The sequence below is a fragment of the Cucumis melo genome, chromosome 3 (genome assembly GCF_025177605.1).
Source record: "Cucumis melo cultivar AY chromosome 3, USDA_Cmelo_AY_1.0, whole genome shotgun sequence".
Taxonomy (NCBI): Eukaryota; Viridiplantae; Streptophyta; class Magnoliopsida; order Cucurbitales; family Cucurbitaceae; genus Cucumis; species Cucumis melo.
Genome location: NC_066859.1, coordinates 28,802,621 through 28,817,943, shown reverse-complemented (window position 1 = coordinate 28,817,943; position 15,323 = coordinate 28,802,621). Strand labels below are relative to the sequence as shown.

The 15,323-nt window shown below is 31.0% G+C and overlaps 1 protein-coding gene and 4 non-coding genes across 5 annotated transcripts; 1 reads left to right on the top strand and 4 right to left on the bottom strand.

The window, feature by feature from the left end:
- The first annotated feature begins 1,762 nt into the window (after positions 1–1,762).
- On the top strand, positions 1,763–5,499 carry LOC103488028 (protein BASIC PENTACYSTEINE6). Its single transcript, XM_008446560.3, has 4 exons — positions 1,763–2,014; positions 2,673–2,790; positions 3,825–3,945; positions 4,054–5,499. Exons 3-4 carry the CDS (start codon positions 3,877–3,879, stop codon positions 4,999–5,001), a joined length of 1,017 nt encoding a protein of 338 aa, XP_008444782.1. The 5' UTR covers positions 1,763–2,014; positions 2,673–2,790; positions 3,825–3,876; the 3' UTR covers positions 5,002–5,499.
- Positions 5,500–5,749: 250 nt separating this feature from the next.
- Positions 5,750–5,830, bottom strand: LOC127148733 (small nucleolar RNA R38). Its single transcript, XR_007819808.1, has one exon. It is a non-coding gene; the product is annotated as a small nucleolar RNA R38 (small nucleolar RNA).
- A 149-nt stretch (positions 5,831–5,979) lies between these two features.
- LOC127148743 (small nucleolar RNA snoR20a) lies at positions 5,980–6,072 on the bottom strand. Its single transcript, XR_007819819.1, has one exon. It is a non-coding gene; the product is annotated as a small nucleolar RNA snoR20a (small nucleolar RNA).
- Positions 6,073–6,158: 86 nt separating this feature from the next.
- On the bottom strand, positions 6,159–6,241 carry LOC127148732 (small nucleolar RNA R38). The gene has a single exon (XR_007819807.1). It is a non-coding gene; the product is annotated as a small nucleolar RNA R38 (small nucleolar RNA).
- A 116-nt stretch (positions 6,242–6,357) lies between these two features.
- On the bottom strand, positions 6,358–6,436 carry LOC127148742 (small nucleolar RNA snoR64a). Its single transcript, XR_007819818.1, has one exon. It is a non-coding gene; the product is annotated as a small nucleolar RNA snoR64a (small nucleolar RNA).
- Positions 6,437–15,323: the final 8,887 nt, after the last annotated feature.

Genomic DNA, 15,323 nt, shown 5'->3' with positions numbered 1-15,323 from the left:
GAAAATTAACATTCAACCACGAAAACAATGAAAAACTTCAACAAATATTGTAAAAAAAAAGTTAGGAATGAAATGAAATTATACTAAAAAAGAATTGGTGTGTGTCAAAATGTTATTATTATTATTATTATTTTGTTGTTGTCTAAAATAATAAAAGAGAGAAACGACATGTCGTCGTCACATGTGTGTTGTTGATTTGATGTGTCGTCCATACGGAGGAGGGGGAAAGTTGAAAAATGCATTTAAAGACCACCGTTTTCCCGGTTTCTTTCTTTCACCAAAATAGAAATACATCCTTCCCTCCGTATCCAAAGGCGGCACGATCCCCCCCCCCCCCCCCCCCCCCTCTTCTACGGCTCAGATTAACCCTAATCCCTCCCCATCAATTTTTTATCATCCACTCTTCAAATCTATATTCAATTATAAGTTTTTTTTTTTTTTTTTTTTTTTTTTTTTTTTTTTTTAATATTGTTAAATAAAAAAAACTTAAAAATCTAAAAAGGTTTCTAAGATCTTAAAATATTTTTTAAAAAATGGTTAGGTTCAAAATTGCTTTGGAAACACAAATAATTACGATCAAATTAAGATTTAGTTTTATACTCTTAATCACTTTTTGATTAATAATTTGTTTAAATTATTTTAACTAATTTATAATCATTATATGTTTTAAAGACTAAATTAAATATTAAAGAAATAAAAGATTGTTTTTATTTTGAGATCATTGTCAACTATATTTTTAACGTTGAGTATTAATCGAATGAAATACCGTAAAATAAAATTTGGTTACGCAACACAATTATAAAGTTAAGAAACACACTCCATATATTGACTAAAAAGAAAAAAAAAAAAAAAGAACAAGCAAATGAGTGTGCAAAGATCAACATGGAATGTAGCAATACACGTATTTTGAGATTTGTTGGTTGTTTTTCTTTATATATATATATATATCAAAAGTTGTATCATTTAACTATTAAAGCCATTAAAATTTAGTATGTAACCAAATGTAGTATTTTGACTTCGGTAACAATCTGATTCATGCCTTAAAGAACATCTGTCAAAACAATTAATTAAAATCAATGACCTAACTTCCATTAATTTTTCACAGCTTTTTATAACAATGTTAATAACTAGAAATTTACAATTTTTTAAATTTAGTAACTAAAAATTGAAAAATAATATTTATGGAATAAATTACTGCTTTTATTTTTTCTCAATCGATAAAAAAGCACAAATGTCTTTTGATCTTAAAATTTTGATTTAAGGGATAATTGCAAATGTAGCAATTATATTCAAAAAATTGCAAATATAGCAAAATCTGTCAAAATCTATCGATGATAGGAGTCTATCATTGAATGATAGACCATGTAGCAAATGTTGGTAGCGATAAACCTATATTTGTAATTTTTTAAAAATATTGTTACATACTTGATAATTACTCTAAAAACTGCTACATATTATAATTTCTCTTGATTTTATTATAAGTTAGTTCCAAACTTTCATAATTACGAGTTTAAATTTATGGACTTTTATATTAAAAAAATCACAAGTCTACTTAACACATAATAGAAAATTTGGGATCTTTTATCTAATGAAATTAAAAATTTTGGATATTTAAAAAAAATTATAAACTTCACATATTTGAAAATTAAAGGAAAAAAAAAAAAACAATACAAACTTAAAATCCACAATATAAAAAAAATAAATAAATAAACATTCATGGATATAAATGAAACCTCCCAAAAGTGTAGGACACATTTGATATAATTCAACTAAAAGAATACAAACCCAAAAAATGGAGAAAATTTCCTAAAGAAAATTTGAAAATGACACAAAGCTAACAAAAAAGAAAAAAGAAAAAGAAAAAGAAAAAGAAAATAGAGAGAGATTCCTTTGTCCCTCTGGTCTGCTTACAACTGTGCTTTCCACAGATTTTCAATCCTTTTCTTTTTCTCCATCTTCATCTCTTTTCCTTTTTCTTCTTCTTTCTCCAGTTCTTCATCTCTCCTTCTCACTGGTAAGCTTCCATTTCTCTTTCCCTTTTTATTTCTTAATATGTTTTTCCCTTTTCCCTAATCCCACTTTCTATTTTGGTTCTTTATTTCCATTTCTTGCTTTTTACTCCTTTGAATCATATCTGTTTTTATCACTTCTTCCTTATTCTACCTTTCTCCTGCTTATTCTCACTCAAATCTTTGTGAAATCTGCTTTGATTTACTGCTTATTTTCTGTTGTTGAAGCTTGCTATGTGAATTTGTGGCTCTTTTTTTCTAGGGTTTCGTTTGCTTCTGGTTGTTGTTTTTCTTTTTAGCTCAGAATTTGTTGTGGGGTTGTTTTGTTTTTCGTTTTGAGTTGAGGTTCTGCTTTAAGCTCAGGACTCGAAGCTGAAAAGTTGACTCCCGTTTACTTTCCTGGTTATAGTAATTAAAGAATCGGATCTTTACGAGTTTTGCTTTCTTCATAATCTTTTAGCCCTTTTTGCCCTATTTTTCAGCTGGTTTGAGCTCGTTGAAACCGATGAATACGCTTTCTGTAGCTGCTTTGACTTTATTGTTTTTGCTGTATCTTCTGAATTTTGTACTGGAAACTAAGGGAGAAGAGAGAAATTACACAAACATTGTTGGGGTTTATTTATTTTTAAGTGTGAGTAATTTATGTTGAATTTGGTTGTTTAGATGATCTGATGGAGGATGAGGTGGGGGAAGGTGGGTCAGCCATTTGAGCTGACTAGAGGTCGAAAATTCTAACGATGGTTTCTTAAGCGGATTCTTCGTTTGATCTTTCTGATTCCAGGTGAAGTATCTACTGCTCCGAACTTAAGTGTTTTTGCTTATGTACATCTTGTTTCTGCAATTCTGCTTATGATTACTTGCTTAGACTGGATAAAGTGCTCTGCTGCTTAAGTATATTACTTCATACCTGAGCTTTAATTCCAAAAGACAGTTGTTCACTCTCGATTGTTTATTATTGCCCCGAAGTTGTAGAGGTGTTTTTAGATCTTCCCTTTTGTGTTCTCTTGCCAAATTCCTTTTCTCGATGTGTACATGTATACACTTTTGCAACCCTAGTTGGTCAGGTCGGTTAGTGTCTTATTTGTTTGCTAAGTATTTTGAATATTTATATAAAATAAAGTCAATAGACGAACTTGTGTTAGTAACTTGTGAATATAAAATAAAGGGAGTGATGCATCGGTTGTTGGAAGTCAATAGGTTATATTTGGGTTTGGCATGTATTTCTGTCTAAATTTATTTTGTGCCACCCGAGTTTGGTTTTTTTAATTTGAATAAACGAATATTATTCTCTTTAGCTAGAGAGTGAACGATATCAAACATCAATGTCAAGAAAAGTGAAATTACATTGTTGATTTATTTGAAAAATAAAGTTTTAAATACACTTCCACTCATAAGTTTCTTAAACTTTGACTTTGTTTTTAGAATTAAAAATTGAGAGAGTAAATATAAATTTCAAAGATAAACTAAAATAAAACTGTTATAAGTGTAAGTTGGAGCTCCATTTGGGATGCTTGTAATCACATTTTTTTTACTCATGGTTTTGGTTGTTGGCTCATTTTTAAGAACAAAAATAAGTTTCTGAAAACATTTTAGGTAAATTATTTATTTATCTTTTGTTGATTTTTAGTTTTCAAATTTTAACTTTGATTCTGAGAGAAATCTGCTGAATAGGTGTATTTCTTTTGAGGTTCACCAATATGTGAATATTTTATTTGAGACAGCATTTTCTTAGCTCGCATTCTTTCTCTTCATGGTGTATCATAGTTAGGTAACATATTGGTAACATTTAGCATATGATTGCCATTTTGTTTGCAGTGGAGCTTTTTCATTACTGTATCTGTGTTGGTTATTCGTTTTGGAGTCACAAATGGATGACAGTGGACACCGTGAGAATGGAAGGCACAAACCAGATCAGTATAAGTCAGCTCAGGGTCAGGTATCAACATTAAACTTGAAAACTAATGCCATACAGTCTCTTTCAAGTAATTCAAATTTAAACAATTTAGCGAACTTTGAATCAATTCGTTTGAATTTGCCTTGGCAGTGGATGATGCAGCATCAGCCCTCAATGAAGCAGATAATGGCAATCATGGCCGAAAGAGATGCAGCCATTCAAGAGAGAAATTTGGCCCTCTCGGAGAAAAAGGCTGCACTAGCAGAGCGAGACATGGCATATCTACAGCGAGACGCTGCAATTGCAGAGAGGAACAATGCCCTTTTGGAACGAGACAATGCCATTGCTACTCTTCAGTATCGTGAAAACTCTATAAATAACAATTTATCATGTCCACCAGGATGCCAAATTGCTAGGGGAGTGAAGCATATACATCATCCGCAGCAGCAACACACACATCATGTGCCCCACATGAATGAGAATAATTACAATTCCAGAGATATGCTTGCTTCCAACGACCCTTGCCCAACATCCCCCGTTGCTTCTGAATCAACAAAGGCACGACGAAACAAGCGTACAAAAGAGGGAAAGACAGTCACAACACCAAACAAGAAAGTTTCAAAAGGTCCACGGAAGGTCAAAAGGGAGGCTGAAGACTTGAACAAGATAATGTTGGGGAAGTCGCAAGAATGGAAGGATGGAATTGGTATAATGAGTGGAGGTGACGATCTTAATAAACAGTTGGTAGTATCAAAATCAGATTGGAAAGGCCAGGATTTAGGATTAAACCAGGTTGCCTTTGACGAATCAACCATGCCAGCTCCAATATGTTCCTGCACAGGAGTAATAAGACAATGCTACAAATGGGGGAATGGTGGATGGCAATCTGCATGTTGTACTACCACCCTCTCAATGTATCCATTACCTGCCGTTCCCAACAAACGACATGCTCGGCTTGGTGGTCGTAAAATGAGCGGAAGTGCTTTTAACAAACTGCTTAGCCGCCTTGCAGCCGAAGGCCACGATTTATCCTCTCCAGTTGATCTTAAAAATCACTGGGCAAAGCATGGAACAAATCGTTACATTACCATCAAGTAGAGTCACTAGCTTATTAAGGAAGAGTAGCTTACAAAGAGTAGAGAAAAATGGAAGGAATTCCCAAACTAGCCAAGGCAAACAACTGCCTCAGAATTTCCTTTCAGTTCCAGCAAAAGAATAAAGGATAGCATAACATCCATAAAGAAAAGGAGTTGGAAGCTGTCTCTTGCCTTCAACTTCAAAGGTTTCTCGGCCTCTCTCACATTCATCAAGTTTGTTCGAGAGTAAGGATAGAGCCAAGTTCTTCAAAAAGCCATCACAATTCTTTACTTTCCTCTTTTTTTTGAAGTGCTTCTCTGTAAAGCCATGGCGAGATCCTACTTGGTTCAAATAACTGTAAAGGTATGTGTTTATTGGTATTATGTTGAGGGTTGTACTTAAATATCAGAATGTGACCCGTCATCATTTTGTAGTATGAAGTCTGTGTTATCTCACAAGATGCATCTGTTTTATGCATCTCCAGTGAAACTCAATCCATTAGGTACAATGTTATAATCATCAGCAGCTCATAAACTCTTCCTCTGTCAATATCTTAAATGTTCGTCTTAGGTTATTTAACAGTCATATTCATCTCCCAGTTAATCAAACCTGTAATTGAATTAGCCAAGCAGATTGGTTTGAAGGGTAACATTGGTATTTGGGGTTGAGAAGAGTAAGATAAAAAAAAAAAAAAAAAAGTTGCAATGGGTTTTCGAGTTTATGAACTAAAAGCAAAATCTTCATCAATTATTGAAAATTGCTTAATCAAGTTTATGTCAGATCATGAATCATCAGCATCGAAAAATCAGACAGGGATAACTGATATTTCATGTTTTCATCACCCACATCACTTGAACAATAATTAAACACCAAACTTTACAATATCCCTTAAAATCGGCAATTCACTCCTAAACAATTGAATAAGAAAAAAATCCAAAGAAAATATTTCAAGAAAAACTGATGAATGAGTTTCAGAGTAGAAAAGCAAAAGGGTGGTGAGCCTCAGACCGTCCTAGTTCAAAAAAGTTTCAACACCAATGCAAATATTACATTTTTGCACCTCTGTCAACCAAAAAACTGTTCATCACCGGCCACACCTAAAAACAAAGTGAACAAAAGAAGTAAAACAAACCCAAAGGAAAAAAAACCGATGAAAAAACAATAATTTCCAAAAACTATACACTGTCAGAGTTTGAAATATCAGCACTTGGAATCAGCCAGGGATAACTGTACATTTCATGGTTTCTCATCATCCAGAGGAAGAAAAAATCACAAGCAGAAACACTTTCAAATAAAACAGCGAGTTCAAATCCATTAAAATTGAGTTTTAAAGAAAAACGAGAGCGGAAGAAAACTAAATGAATTTGCGTAGGAGAGGCATCAGATCTTCCTATACAAAGTGGTTAATCACAATGCTCCAAGTTCGTAAACTAGAGCATTCTACCATTCGTAAGTTCGTCATTTGCGCTCTTCCGAGTACGAACCCAAAATCAATTGCAGAAGTCGCAAGATGAAAAGCCGATCACACCGGCGTAGTCTGGAAGATCTAAACATGAACGTGAAAAAGAAAGAACTGAATTGAAGAAGACATGAAAAAGAAAATCAAAGCAGCTGAGGATCTTGGAAAGGGCGGCGTTCTACAATGGGGGGGGCTAGGGTTTTGAATTGGGATAAAGAAGAAACAGATTGGAGGTTTTATAACCGTTCTAGCCGGTAATTGTGAGAGTACAATTTCGATTTGGACCAAAATTTTGGACGGCTATGATTTGTAGACGAAAATCCTGCGGGTTGATCGATGTATGCGTAGAAACGCTGGGCCGGGGATGTATCACCGACGAATTATGTTAACAGGTAACCGCTGTATGTCACGTGCATGGCTCGATGTTGATGTTTCTTTTCTCTGGGCCTGATTGTTTGGGCTTTTAAAGAGTGAATTATGGGCCACTTACGACTGTGGGTCTATGGGCCCTTTTAAAGAATATTTGGGACTTTTCAATTGTTAGCCACATGATTAGTACTTTGATTTGATATAACAATTAAGTGTATGATAGTATTTTAAAAAAATCGCAAACATAGTAAAATTTATCGATAAAAGACTTTTATGGTTGATAGACCCTCATGATCTATCAATAGTGGATCATATAATTAGTAGTATATCATTGATAGACCACAAACCTATTAGTGTTGAAAGTATATTAGTAATGGCTTTGCTATATTTGATTTTTTTTAAATGTTGCTAATACTAATATTTCACTTATGATTGCTATATCTGTACTTGTCCCATAATTACAAGAGCGTTATTAAATTTATTAGTGATGACACGACAGTTGATAGACTCTTAGCAATAAACTATAATATTGATAGATTCCATTCGACAATTTAGTCTTCACCGATCAAATTCGAGAGCAAGATCTAAAGTTTGATATATTTGCATTTTTTTTTATTGTGCTAACAAACTCATTATCGTATTCATGGCTAAATGTATACATTAATCTCGACTACTCACCAGTTAATGAACGATAGGTGATAGAACTCGTTTGATGTAACTTTGATATCTTGCAGATTGTGTAGCCTCGTTCAAACCATATGTATTCAAAGAGTGACAAACGAGGACGTCCCACAGTAAAGGTAAAAGGAATAATGGTAAAGATAACCTTAGCCAATCATATTTTCATTTCCCTAAGGTCGACATGATTCAACTTTGTTTAGAGGTTTCCAATCTCTTACATCTAAGACCCACACTAATGATTGCTTCACCACAAATATTTGGGGATATAGATAATCAAATCTAACCTATTATATTCACAATCTTAAATTTTCATCAATATTTCAACATTTCATCATTATTTAATATTTCTATTGTAATGTATAGAAATCCATAAAATAATAATAATAAAAAAAGCATACAAAAATCACTAACATAGATATAATATAAATGATATGCATGTTTGCTTACTTGAAAAAAATATTAAATGTTTATTTACTAATTTATATATATAGCAAATAAATAAATAAATAAATAAACAAAAAATATATATATATATATACATATTGTCATTTTTAAAAATATCCATCAAAATCAATATTTTGTCGACATTTCTAACAAAATTTTAGTAAAACGAAGACCTCAATATTTTCATTGACATTCATACGTTAAACCTTAGGGCCCGTTTGGGGTTAGGGTTGGGACTGTGGGCTTAGGTTAGCCCAACCTTAACCCCCGTTTGGGCCCAAGGTTAAGGAAACCCTAGTTTTAGGGTTTCCTTAACCCGTTTTCGTCTGCCCCTTCCAACGCCGATTCGCGTCTTCCCCCGTTTTCGTTAATTCGGTTTCGTCGTTCCTCTCAATCCGTGTTCCATTTCCTCGTTCAAACCGATTTCAATCTTCTCCTCAACCCTTCTTCATCGAAATTTTTTTCGTTTTTCTCTTCTTTCTGTCATCTCCCTCAACGAATCGATGTTTCGTTTCATCTTATCCCTCAACGAATCTAGAGTTTGTGTTGGTTCTGTGTTGTCTGGTCGATTTCGTTTTTTTCGTCTTCATCCTTTAATCCATTCCTTCCTTTTCTATCGTTTTGTCCATTTGTTTCATCTCCCTCAACGAATCGAGTGCATGTTGTTTTCTTTCGTCTTCTCCCTCAACGAATCTAGGGTTTCGTCTTCATCCTTTAATCCATTCCGCCGTTGCGTTTTTGCGATGAAACCGAATTTCGTTACGCCGAATCTCTCTCTGCATCTCTCTCATCCGTCTCTCTCACTCCCAAAAGGACTTCTGTGTTTGTTGAAGCCGACGATTTCGTTGGCTCCGAACACGATTTCCTTTTGGAATCGTGGGTTTTGGCTCCTTTACTCCTTGCCGCTCGCAGTTCCATTATTCTGTCCGGTCTTTCGCTTGGCAATAAGACGGATACTTCACTCTGCCATTGGATGCCGATGGAGCTTGGTAGAGAGGTATTGGAGTTTTGAATCCACTTTTTTTTTAAAGCCGATGATGAGTTCGAATTTGTGTACAACTGAATTCTTTTGTAATGTATGTAGTTGTTCGCATTCTGTTGTGTCTTCTGTCTTATTTGTTTACATTTTCCGGCCATGTGTTCTGTATTATTCCGGCCATGTCGTTGCTTTACCTTTGGCACCCATGTGTTCTGTGTTATTGGTTAAATTTCTCCGGCCATGTGTTCTGTATTATTGCACCCATGTGTTCTGTGTTATTGGTTAAATTTCTCCGGCCATGTTACAATTCTGTTACAATTGTGTTATGTCTTCTCTGTATTCTTACCAATTTTGTTACAATTGTTCTATTTTTTTACCATTCTTCTATTCTTAGCTCTTTGTACAATTGTTGTATGTCTTCTCTGTATTCTTTTGTTACATATTATTTTCTTACAAATTTTGTTACATTTCTTCTATTCTTATCTCTCTGTATTGTTAGATTGTTCTATTATTTTCATAGTGTATTCTTATCTCTCTGTATTGTTGCCATGTCTTTATTGCTTTAACCTTCCAGTGTTGTCTCTTCCATCTGTTTTTATTGTATGGTTTTGACTTCATATTTGGTTACAAAATTTGTTACAATCCTTCTATTCTTATCTCTCTGTATTGTTACATTCTTCATTTACTTTCATACTGTATTGGTCTTTCTTTCTGTCCAGTGTTGTCTCTTCCATCTGTTTTTAGTGTATGGTTTTGGTATAGGTTTCAGTATATAGCCTTTGACTCTTTGGACTTTACTATGCTTTATGTCAGTTGTAGCAGAGAGATTGTTAATTATAATCGACACAAAACCATATTTCAAAACTTTTTTGAAAAAATTAAATTCAGCTACAAAATGAAAGTGGTTAAAAAGCATATGGTCGTGAACACATTTCCAAACCCAACTTTACACATAGACACCAAAAATGCAAAAGCATTAACGTAATTTAGAAGGAACATAATTCATATATATATTTTTTCAAGTTAAATTTAAATTTAGATGTCTGCCACTATAGTGACTAAAAATTGATACAACATAAAATTAAAAATTTATCATTGAAAACTTTATATTATATTAGATAAAGGGTATGTTTGGAATTGTGGGACCTAAATATGATTTTTGCTTAAAAATTGAAGGTTTGAAAAGTTTGGGAGTAAGCATCGGTAGCTCTCAAAGCTGCAACAATAAACTGACCTTATTTCTTTCAAAATTGTGTCTACAAAAAAATATCAACCAAATTAGGTCCCATCTTCAATATAATAATCATTATATTTCCACCAACTTTACCTTATAGGATTATCTTAATCAAAACAATATTTGATTTCCCTAATAATAACAACAACAATAATCTATGGAATGAGGAATTTATGAGATTCCCATGTTTTGGATTAAGGATTTTGATAGATCATGGGATGGATTAAAAAGGAGAATCTAAAGCTAAATTCACGGGGGATAAATACGTCATTTTCTACTTTTGTTCGACAAAATATAATAGGATAGTCCTCTTCTTATTCGTGAAAAATTTAAAATTATTAGTGGCACAAGATTTATTCTTTAATTTTAAGTATAATAACTTTAGACTGAAGTAGGTTTCAAAGACGATACGTACTCATTTTGAATAGGTGAATTAAAAATCAATTATATATTAATAAACTTTAAAAATTGTATCAATTATTCAAACCCTAAAAATGTACTCGTATATTTGGTTAAAAGGGAAGAGGATGATTGGTCCAAAATATGCTAAACTATCATTATAGAAAATGTTATCCAAAATGGTTTAAAAAGATTCTTTTGTCAATCCATTCAAAGCTACATATTTAATATATGCATAGTTTTGATTCTATCGACAATTAGGTTTCCCCTACCTAAAAACTCTTCATTTATCTCTTTACAAACCATATCAAAAGTGGTCCTTTCGAATTGTATGGGTTCAAAACGATTTATGTTCTGCCAACTAACAACGTATATCAAAAATTTGAGGACGTTTTATTTAATCTAATTTCCTATATACAATTTACGCTTAGTTTTAATAAAACTATTTGATTTTTTTTTATTATTACCGTGTTTGTTGTTTTGTAAACATCGTCCGTCATCATTTGATGAAATCCAGATTAAAGTAATATGTACTACGAGTACAATTTGTGATAGTTGAAGTATCATGACAACAAATTCAACGTCGAAGCAACAAATTATTTGTTTGTTTATTTTAATTTGAAACAAGGTACAAATAAAAATAAATAGGGAGGGACCAAAATTTTGTACACAAATATATGATAAGGGAAGGTCCCAAGTTTTATCCCAAAAGGAAAGAAAAAAAAAAGAAGGTAAGTGGTCACAATGTGGGAGCAGTTTTTCAAATGAATGGCCTTTGAAAAGTACTTTTCTTTCTTTATTTATTATCATTATGAGAATAATAAAATTTTCTTTTAAAAAGAGTTGTTTAATTAATTAATTAATATTTCATATATAAGGTTTGGGTCATAATAATCATTCCATGAAAGATGACTAGTCGGTGGAGTGTCATATGCTTCTTCTTCCACCTAAGATGCTCTTATTTATTTCATTTCAACCTTTGCTCCCAACGAAGGATAATACCCATTTCTTTTATTTCATTTTTTAAAAAGACAAAATTATTATTAAATCAATTTGTTGATTTATTATCATTGACTAAGGGGTAAAATGTTACCATTTTAATTTTTCTTTTAGGAATTTTTTCAATAAGTTTTAGAAGTTCTTATAATAAAATTTTGAATCATTTTTTATTTTGAAATACTTTGAACAAAATATACTAAATTTTATAAATTATGAAATTGTGTTATATTTTATAAATATTTTTAATTGTTTATTCGTTTGCAGCAATTCATTTTTTTTAAACAAGTAATTAAATTTTAACTTTTGTGTCTTTTGTATTAATTTATTTAAAAAAAACTACTTTAATCTTTTAGTTACGTATCATTCCACGTTTATCGATTCAAAAGTCAACTAAATTAAGTAGTTGGAGCTTTAAAGTTCAAATTATCTCTCGAATCTACGTGAGATTATTAAGAAAAGTTAGAAAGTAATTAACATTATTAATTGTTATAAATATGAACTAATAAAAATATTTATATTGATATCATGTGACATTGTATATAAATATAAGATCAATATTATATGATTCTGTCTATATTAATTGATGTAACATCGTATCTTATCCACTAAACTATACGTATAATAACTGATCACTAAAAACACTAAAGTCAAGCAAATTTTCGATCAAAACTTTGATTTCAATACACAAAATCTTTTGTAAAAATAACGAGAAAAGTTATAAACTCATGAACATCAATAATTAAATCATAAACCTACCACGATCGAGACTTGCTAAAAACCCTAGAATTTGAACCTATTACACGCATATGAAAATTCGAGAATAAAACAACACTACTAACTATAATATTCGAGACACTAATAAAAGGGGTAGGTGGGAGATTTGGTGTTAGTTGATTAAGTTGAATACAATAGAAGAAATGAATGATTGAGATTTGAAGCCAAACAAATAAGATTTAAATAGGAAAGAATGAGAGAGTGAGAGGGTTGTTGGTTGGTATTGCTACACTACACACATATATCAATATGCCTTTTTGTAATATTAACAATAATATGGTTGGATTTTGTATGATATGCATTAAAAAGACTAATATTGCAAGAAAATGAAGTTTATAAAAAGAGTGAGACATATGGTTTACATTTTACAATATGGATTGATTTTCATTGGTTTGGTGGGTGGGATGAGACATATTGATTAATTTCTTTACAAGGTATGTAATGAGTGTTGTTTATTCTACCTTTTCTTTGTTGTTATGAGTAGTCAATTTTTCTATGATGGTGGTAGGAAGCTAGAAGGGAAGGATTTTACTTCAGTTTCCACTTTAAAAGGCAATGATGTTCCCTAATACGTTATTGATTTAATTAGTAAAATAAAATAATTAAACACAGATTAATGATCCTTTGATGAAATTTGTAAATAATTTTGAAATAGTTTTTTTTTTTTTTTTTTCATAATTTAGTATATTCATGCACCATGTTCGGTATTATCAAAATCCGTTCAATTCACTTTGTTACGCATAAAGTTTTGGCGAATTTTCACATCGTGTAAATCTATTTGAAGTTCTCGAGTAATTGATGGATCAAAGTCTATATATCGATATGGAAGAAGATTAAACGATGACCATATATATATAGTACATACATATCATTCACGTTCATTGTTTTTATATATATAAAAAAAAAGTTGGTACATATAATTCACATTTATTAATTTAACACATTGGTAAGTAATCTATGAATTATTTATTATTTACTTCTTTCGTAGATCTCACAACCCACACCTAAAAAACGAAAAGTTATATTAAAGACTGCTAGATATAATTTTGAAACATTAATTAATTTTGTTAGGATGGGTAAACTTAATTAAACAAAATTAAATGACTACACAATGTAAGTTAAACTAATTAATAGAAATTCTCCCTTTTCAAACTCAGTTATAACGACACAAAATTAAGCGATTTGAAATGATAAAGTCTACCTTTTAATATATTACGATATTTTAATTTTCAAAATTAAAAGTTTATTTTGACTGTATTTCTCATTTAATTCAAAGCGTTCATTGATTTTATATTTAACAAAATATTTAAACGATATAAAGATATAAAAATTTGTTATATATTCGTTTTCTTTTTTGACAATACGTGAGAGTAAAAAATCGAATGTCTAACTTTAACGTCGAAATCTAGGTCGCTTTATGCATGTCAATTAAATTATACTAAATTCAATATTTAATTTAAACAATACTTTTTTAAAAAAAAGATCGAAATTTTCATCTCAAAAATAAAAAATCGTGTTAATTAACTATCGTTGAACTAAACTGTACTACCATGTAAACATTTAGAGTTCAAATTAATAATAATAAAAAAGAAAGGCAAATCACAAAATCAAACAACTAAAAAAAAAAACATATCAAGAACATAACCGTGGTGAACCATTTAGATCAAGAAGTAAAAAGAATAGAAGACAGCCCAATGGTTCAAAGCTTGATGCACAATACTTTGTTATTGTTCACATGAATCTTTTTGTAGATCACTTTTGAAGAGCATCTTCCTTTTTAAGATATGCTTTGTAGAAGATGAGAATTTATGAACATGCACAACACTTTTACTAAAGAGATAATGTAAGGGACTATTATTATTATTAGGTTGACTGAATAATATATATACATATCATCTGTTACAACAAAAATCATGAGATGAGATGACTTTATATATATATAATATCATAGATTATGTAACTTAATTCAAATCTATAATTGACACCCAAATCTTTGGGATCAAAATCAAAACATATATAGTGGATTGTACGTGGCAATTTTCCTACTGCACTAATCCATTCCTAATCCCACTCATTTATTTACTGTTAATTACATTTGTTATAAGAAAAAAATACTTTACTTTTTGTAATTTAACTAAAACAGTATTATTTGGACGGACTCGCAAAATGACAAAACTATCCCTTCCCGTTTGATTTGCGTCCGTCGATGTGCCAACTCACTCATCTCTTTGTCCACGTGGCAGTTGAAGACAAAAGAGCTAAAATTGCATTTCAATTTTACCATTATATTGAAATTGAAAATAATACTTTTGTAAAATGTAGGAATTTTTTTTTTAGTATATTAAATGTAGGAAAAAAAATTACCATTAAGTTAATTAGTATTTCTAATGTTTCATTTTAGATTAGAGTGTTTAGTAAAATAAAGCGAATGCAATTTAAACTATGATATTTGAAACAAACACATTTTAGAATTTGTTTTTATAATGATATTTAGTATTTAAATTTGTGATGGAATAATTATTTATTTTTTTTTATAAAAAATAAGAAACATGTAATTTGAATTAAAAAGATTCGAGATTAGATAAACTCCAACTAAATTTACTTTTCACAAATCATATGATTTAGAAGAATATTTCGATATAATTAAGAAAAGATAAGAGATATAGAATAATACTAAAACATACATGAAACTTTGAAAACATGCCTTATGAAAAGGGAAAGGATTTGCGTATTTGCAAAAAACGAAGCGTAAAAAGTGGGGTGGCACCTCTTTTTCTTTCCCTAAGTTACCGTTGCTTGTTTTATTTAACTAAGCTAAGGTCTTAATTAATCACTGGGTCCCACTATATTAAATGTCATTATTCCTTAATTACAACTTCTAATCAGACAAAGGTAAAGGGGAAAAAAAAAAGTTAACATTATCTTTAAGCCTCAGAGTAACTGTCAACCTGTCATTGAAGGAAAAAGATAAAAGAAAAAAAAAAAATCTAAAATAGTGAATCGTA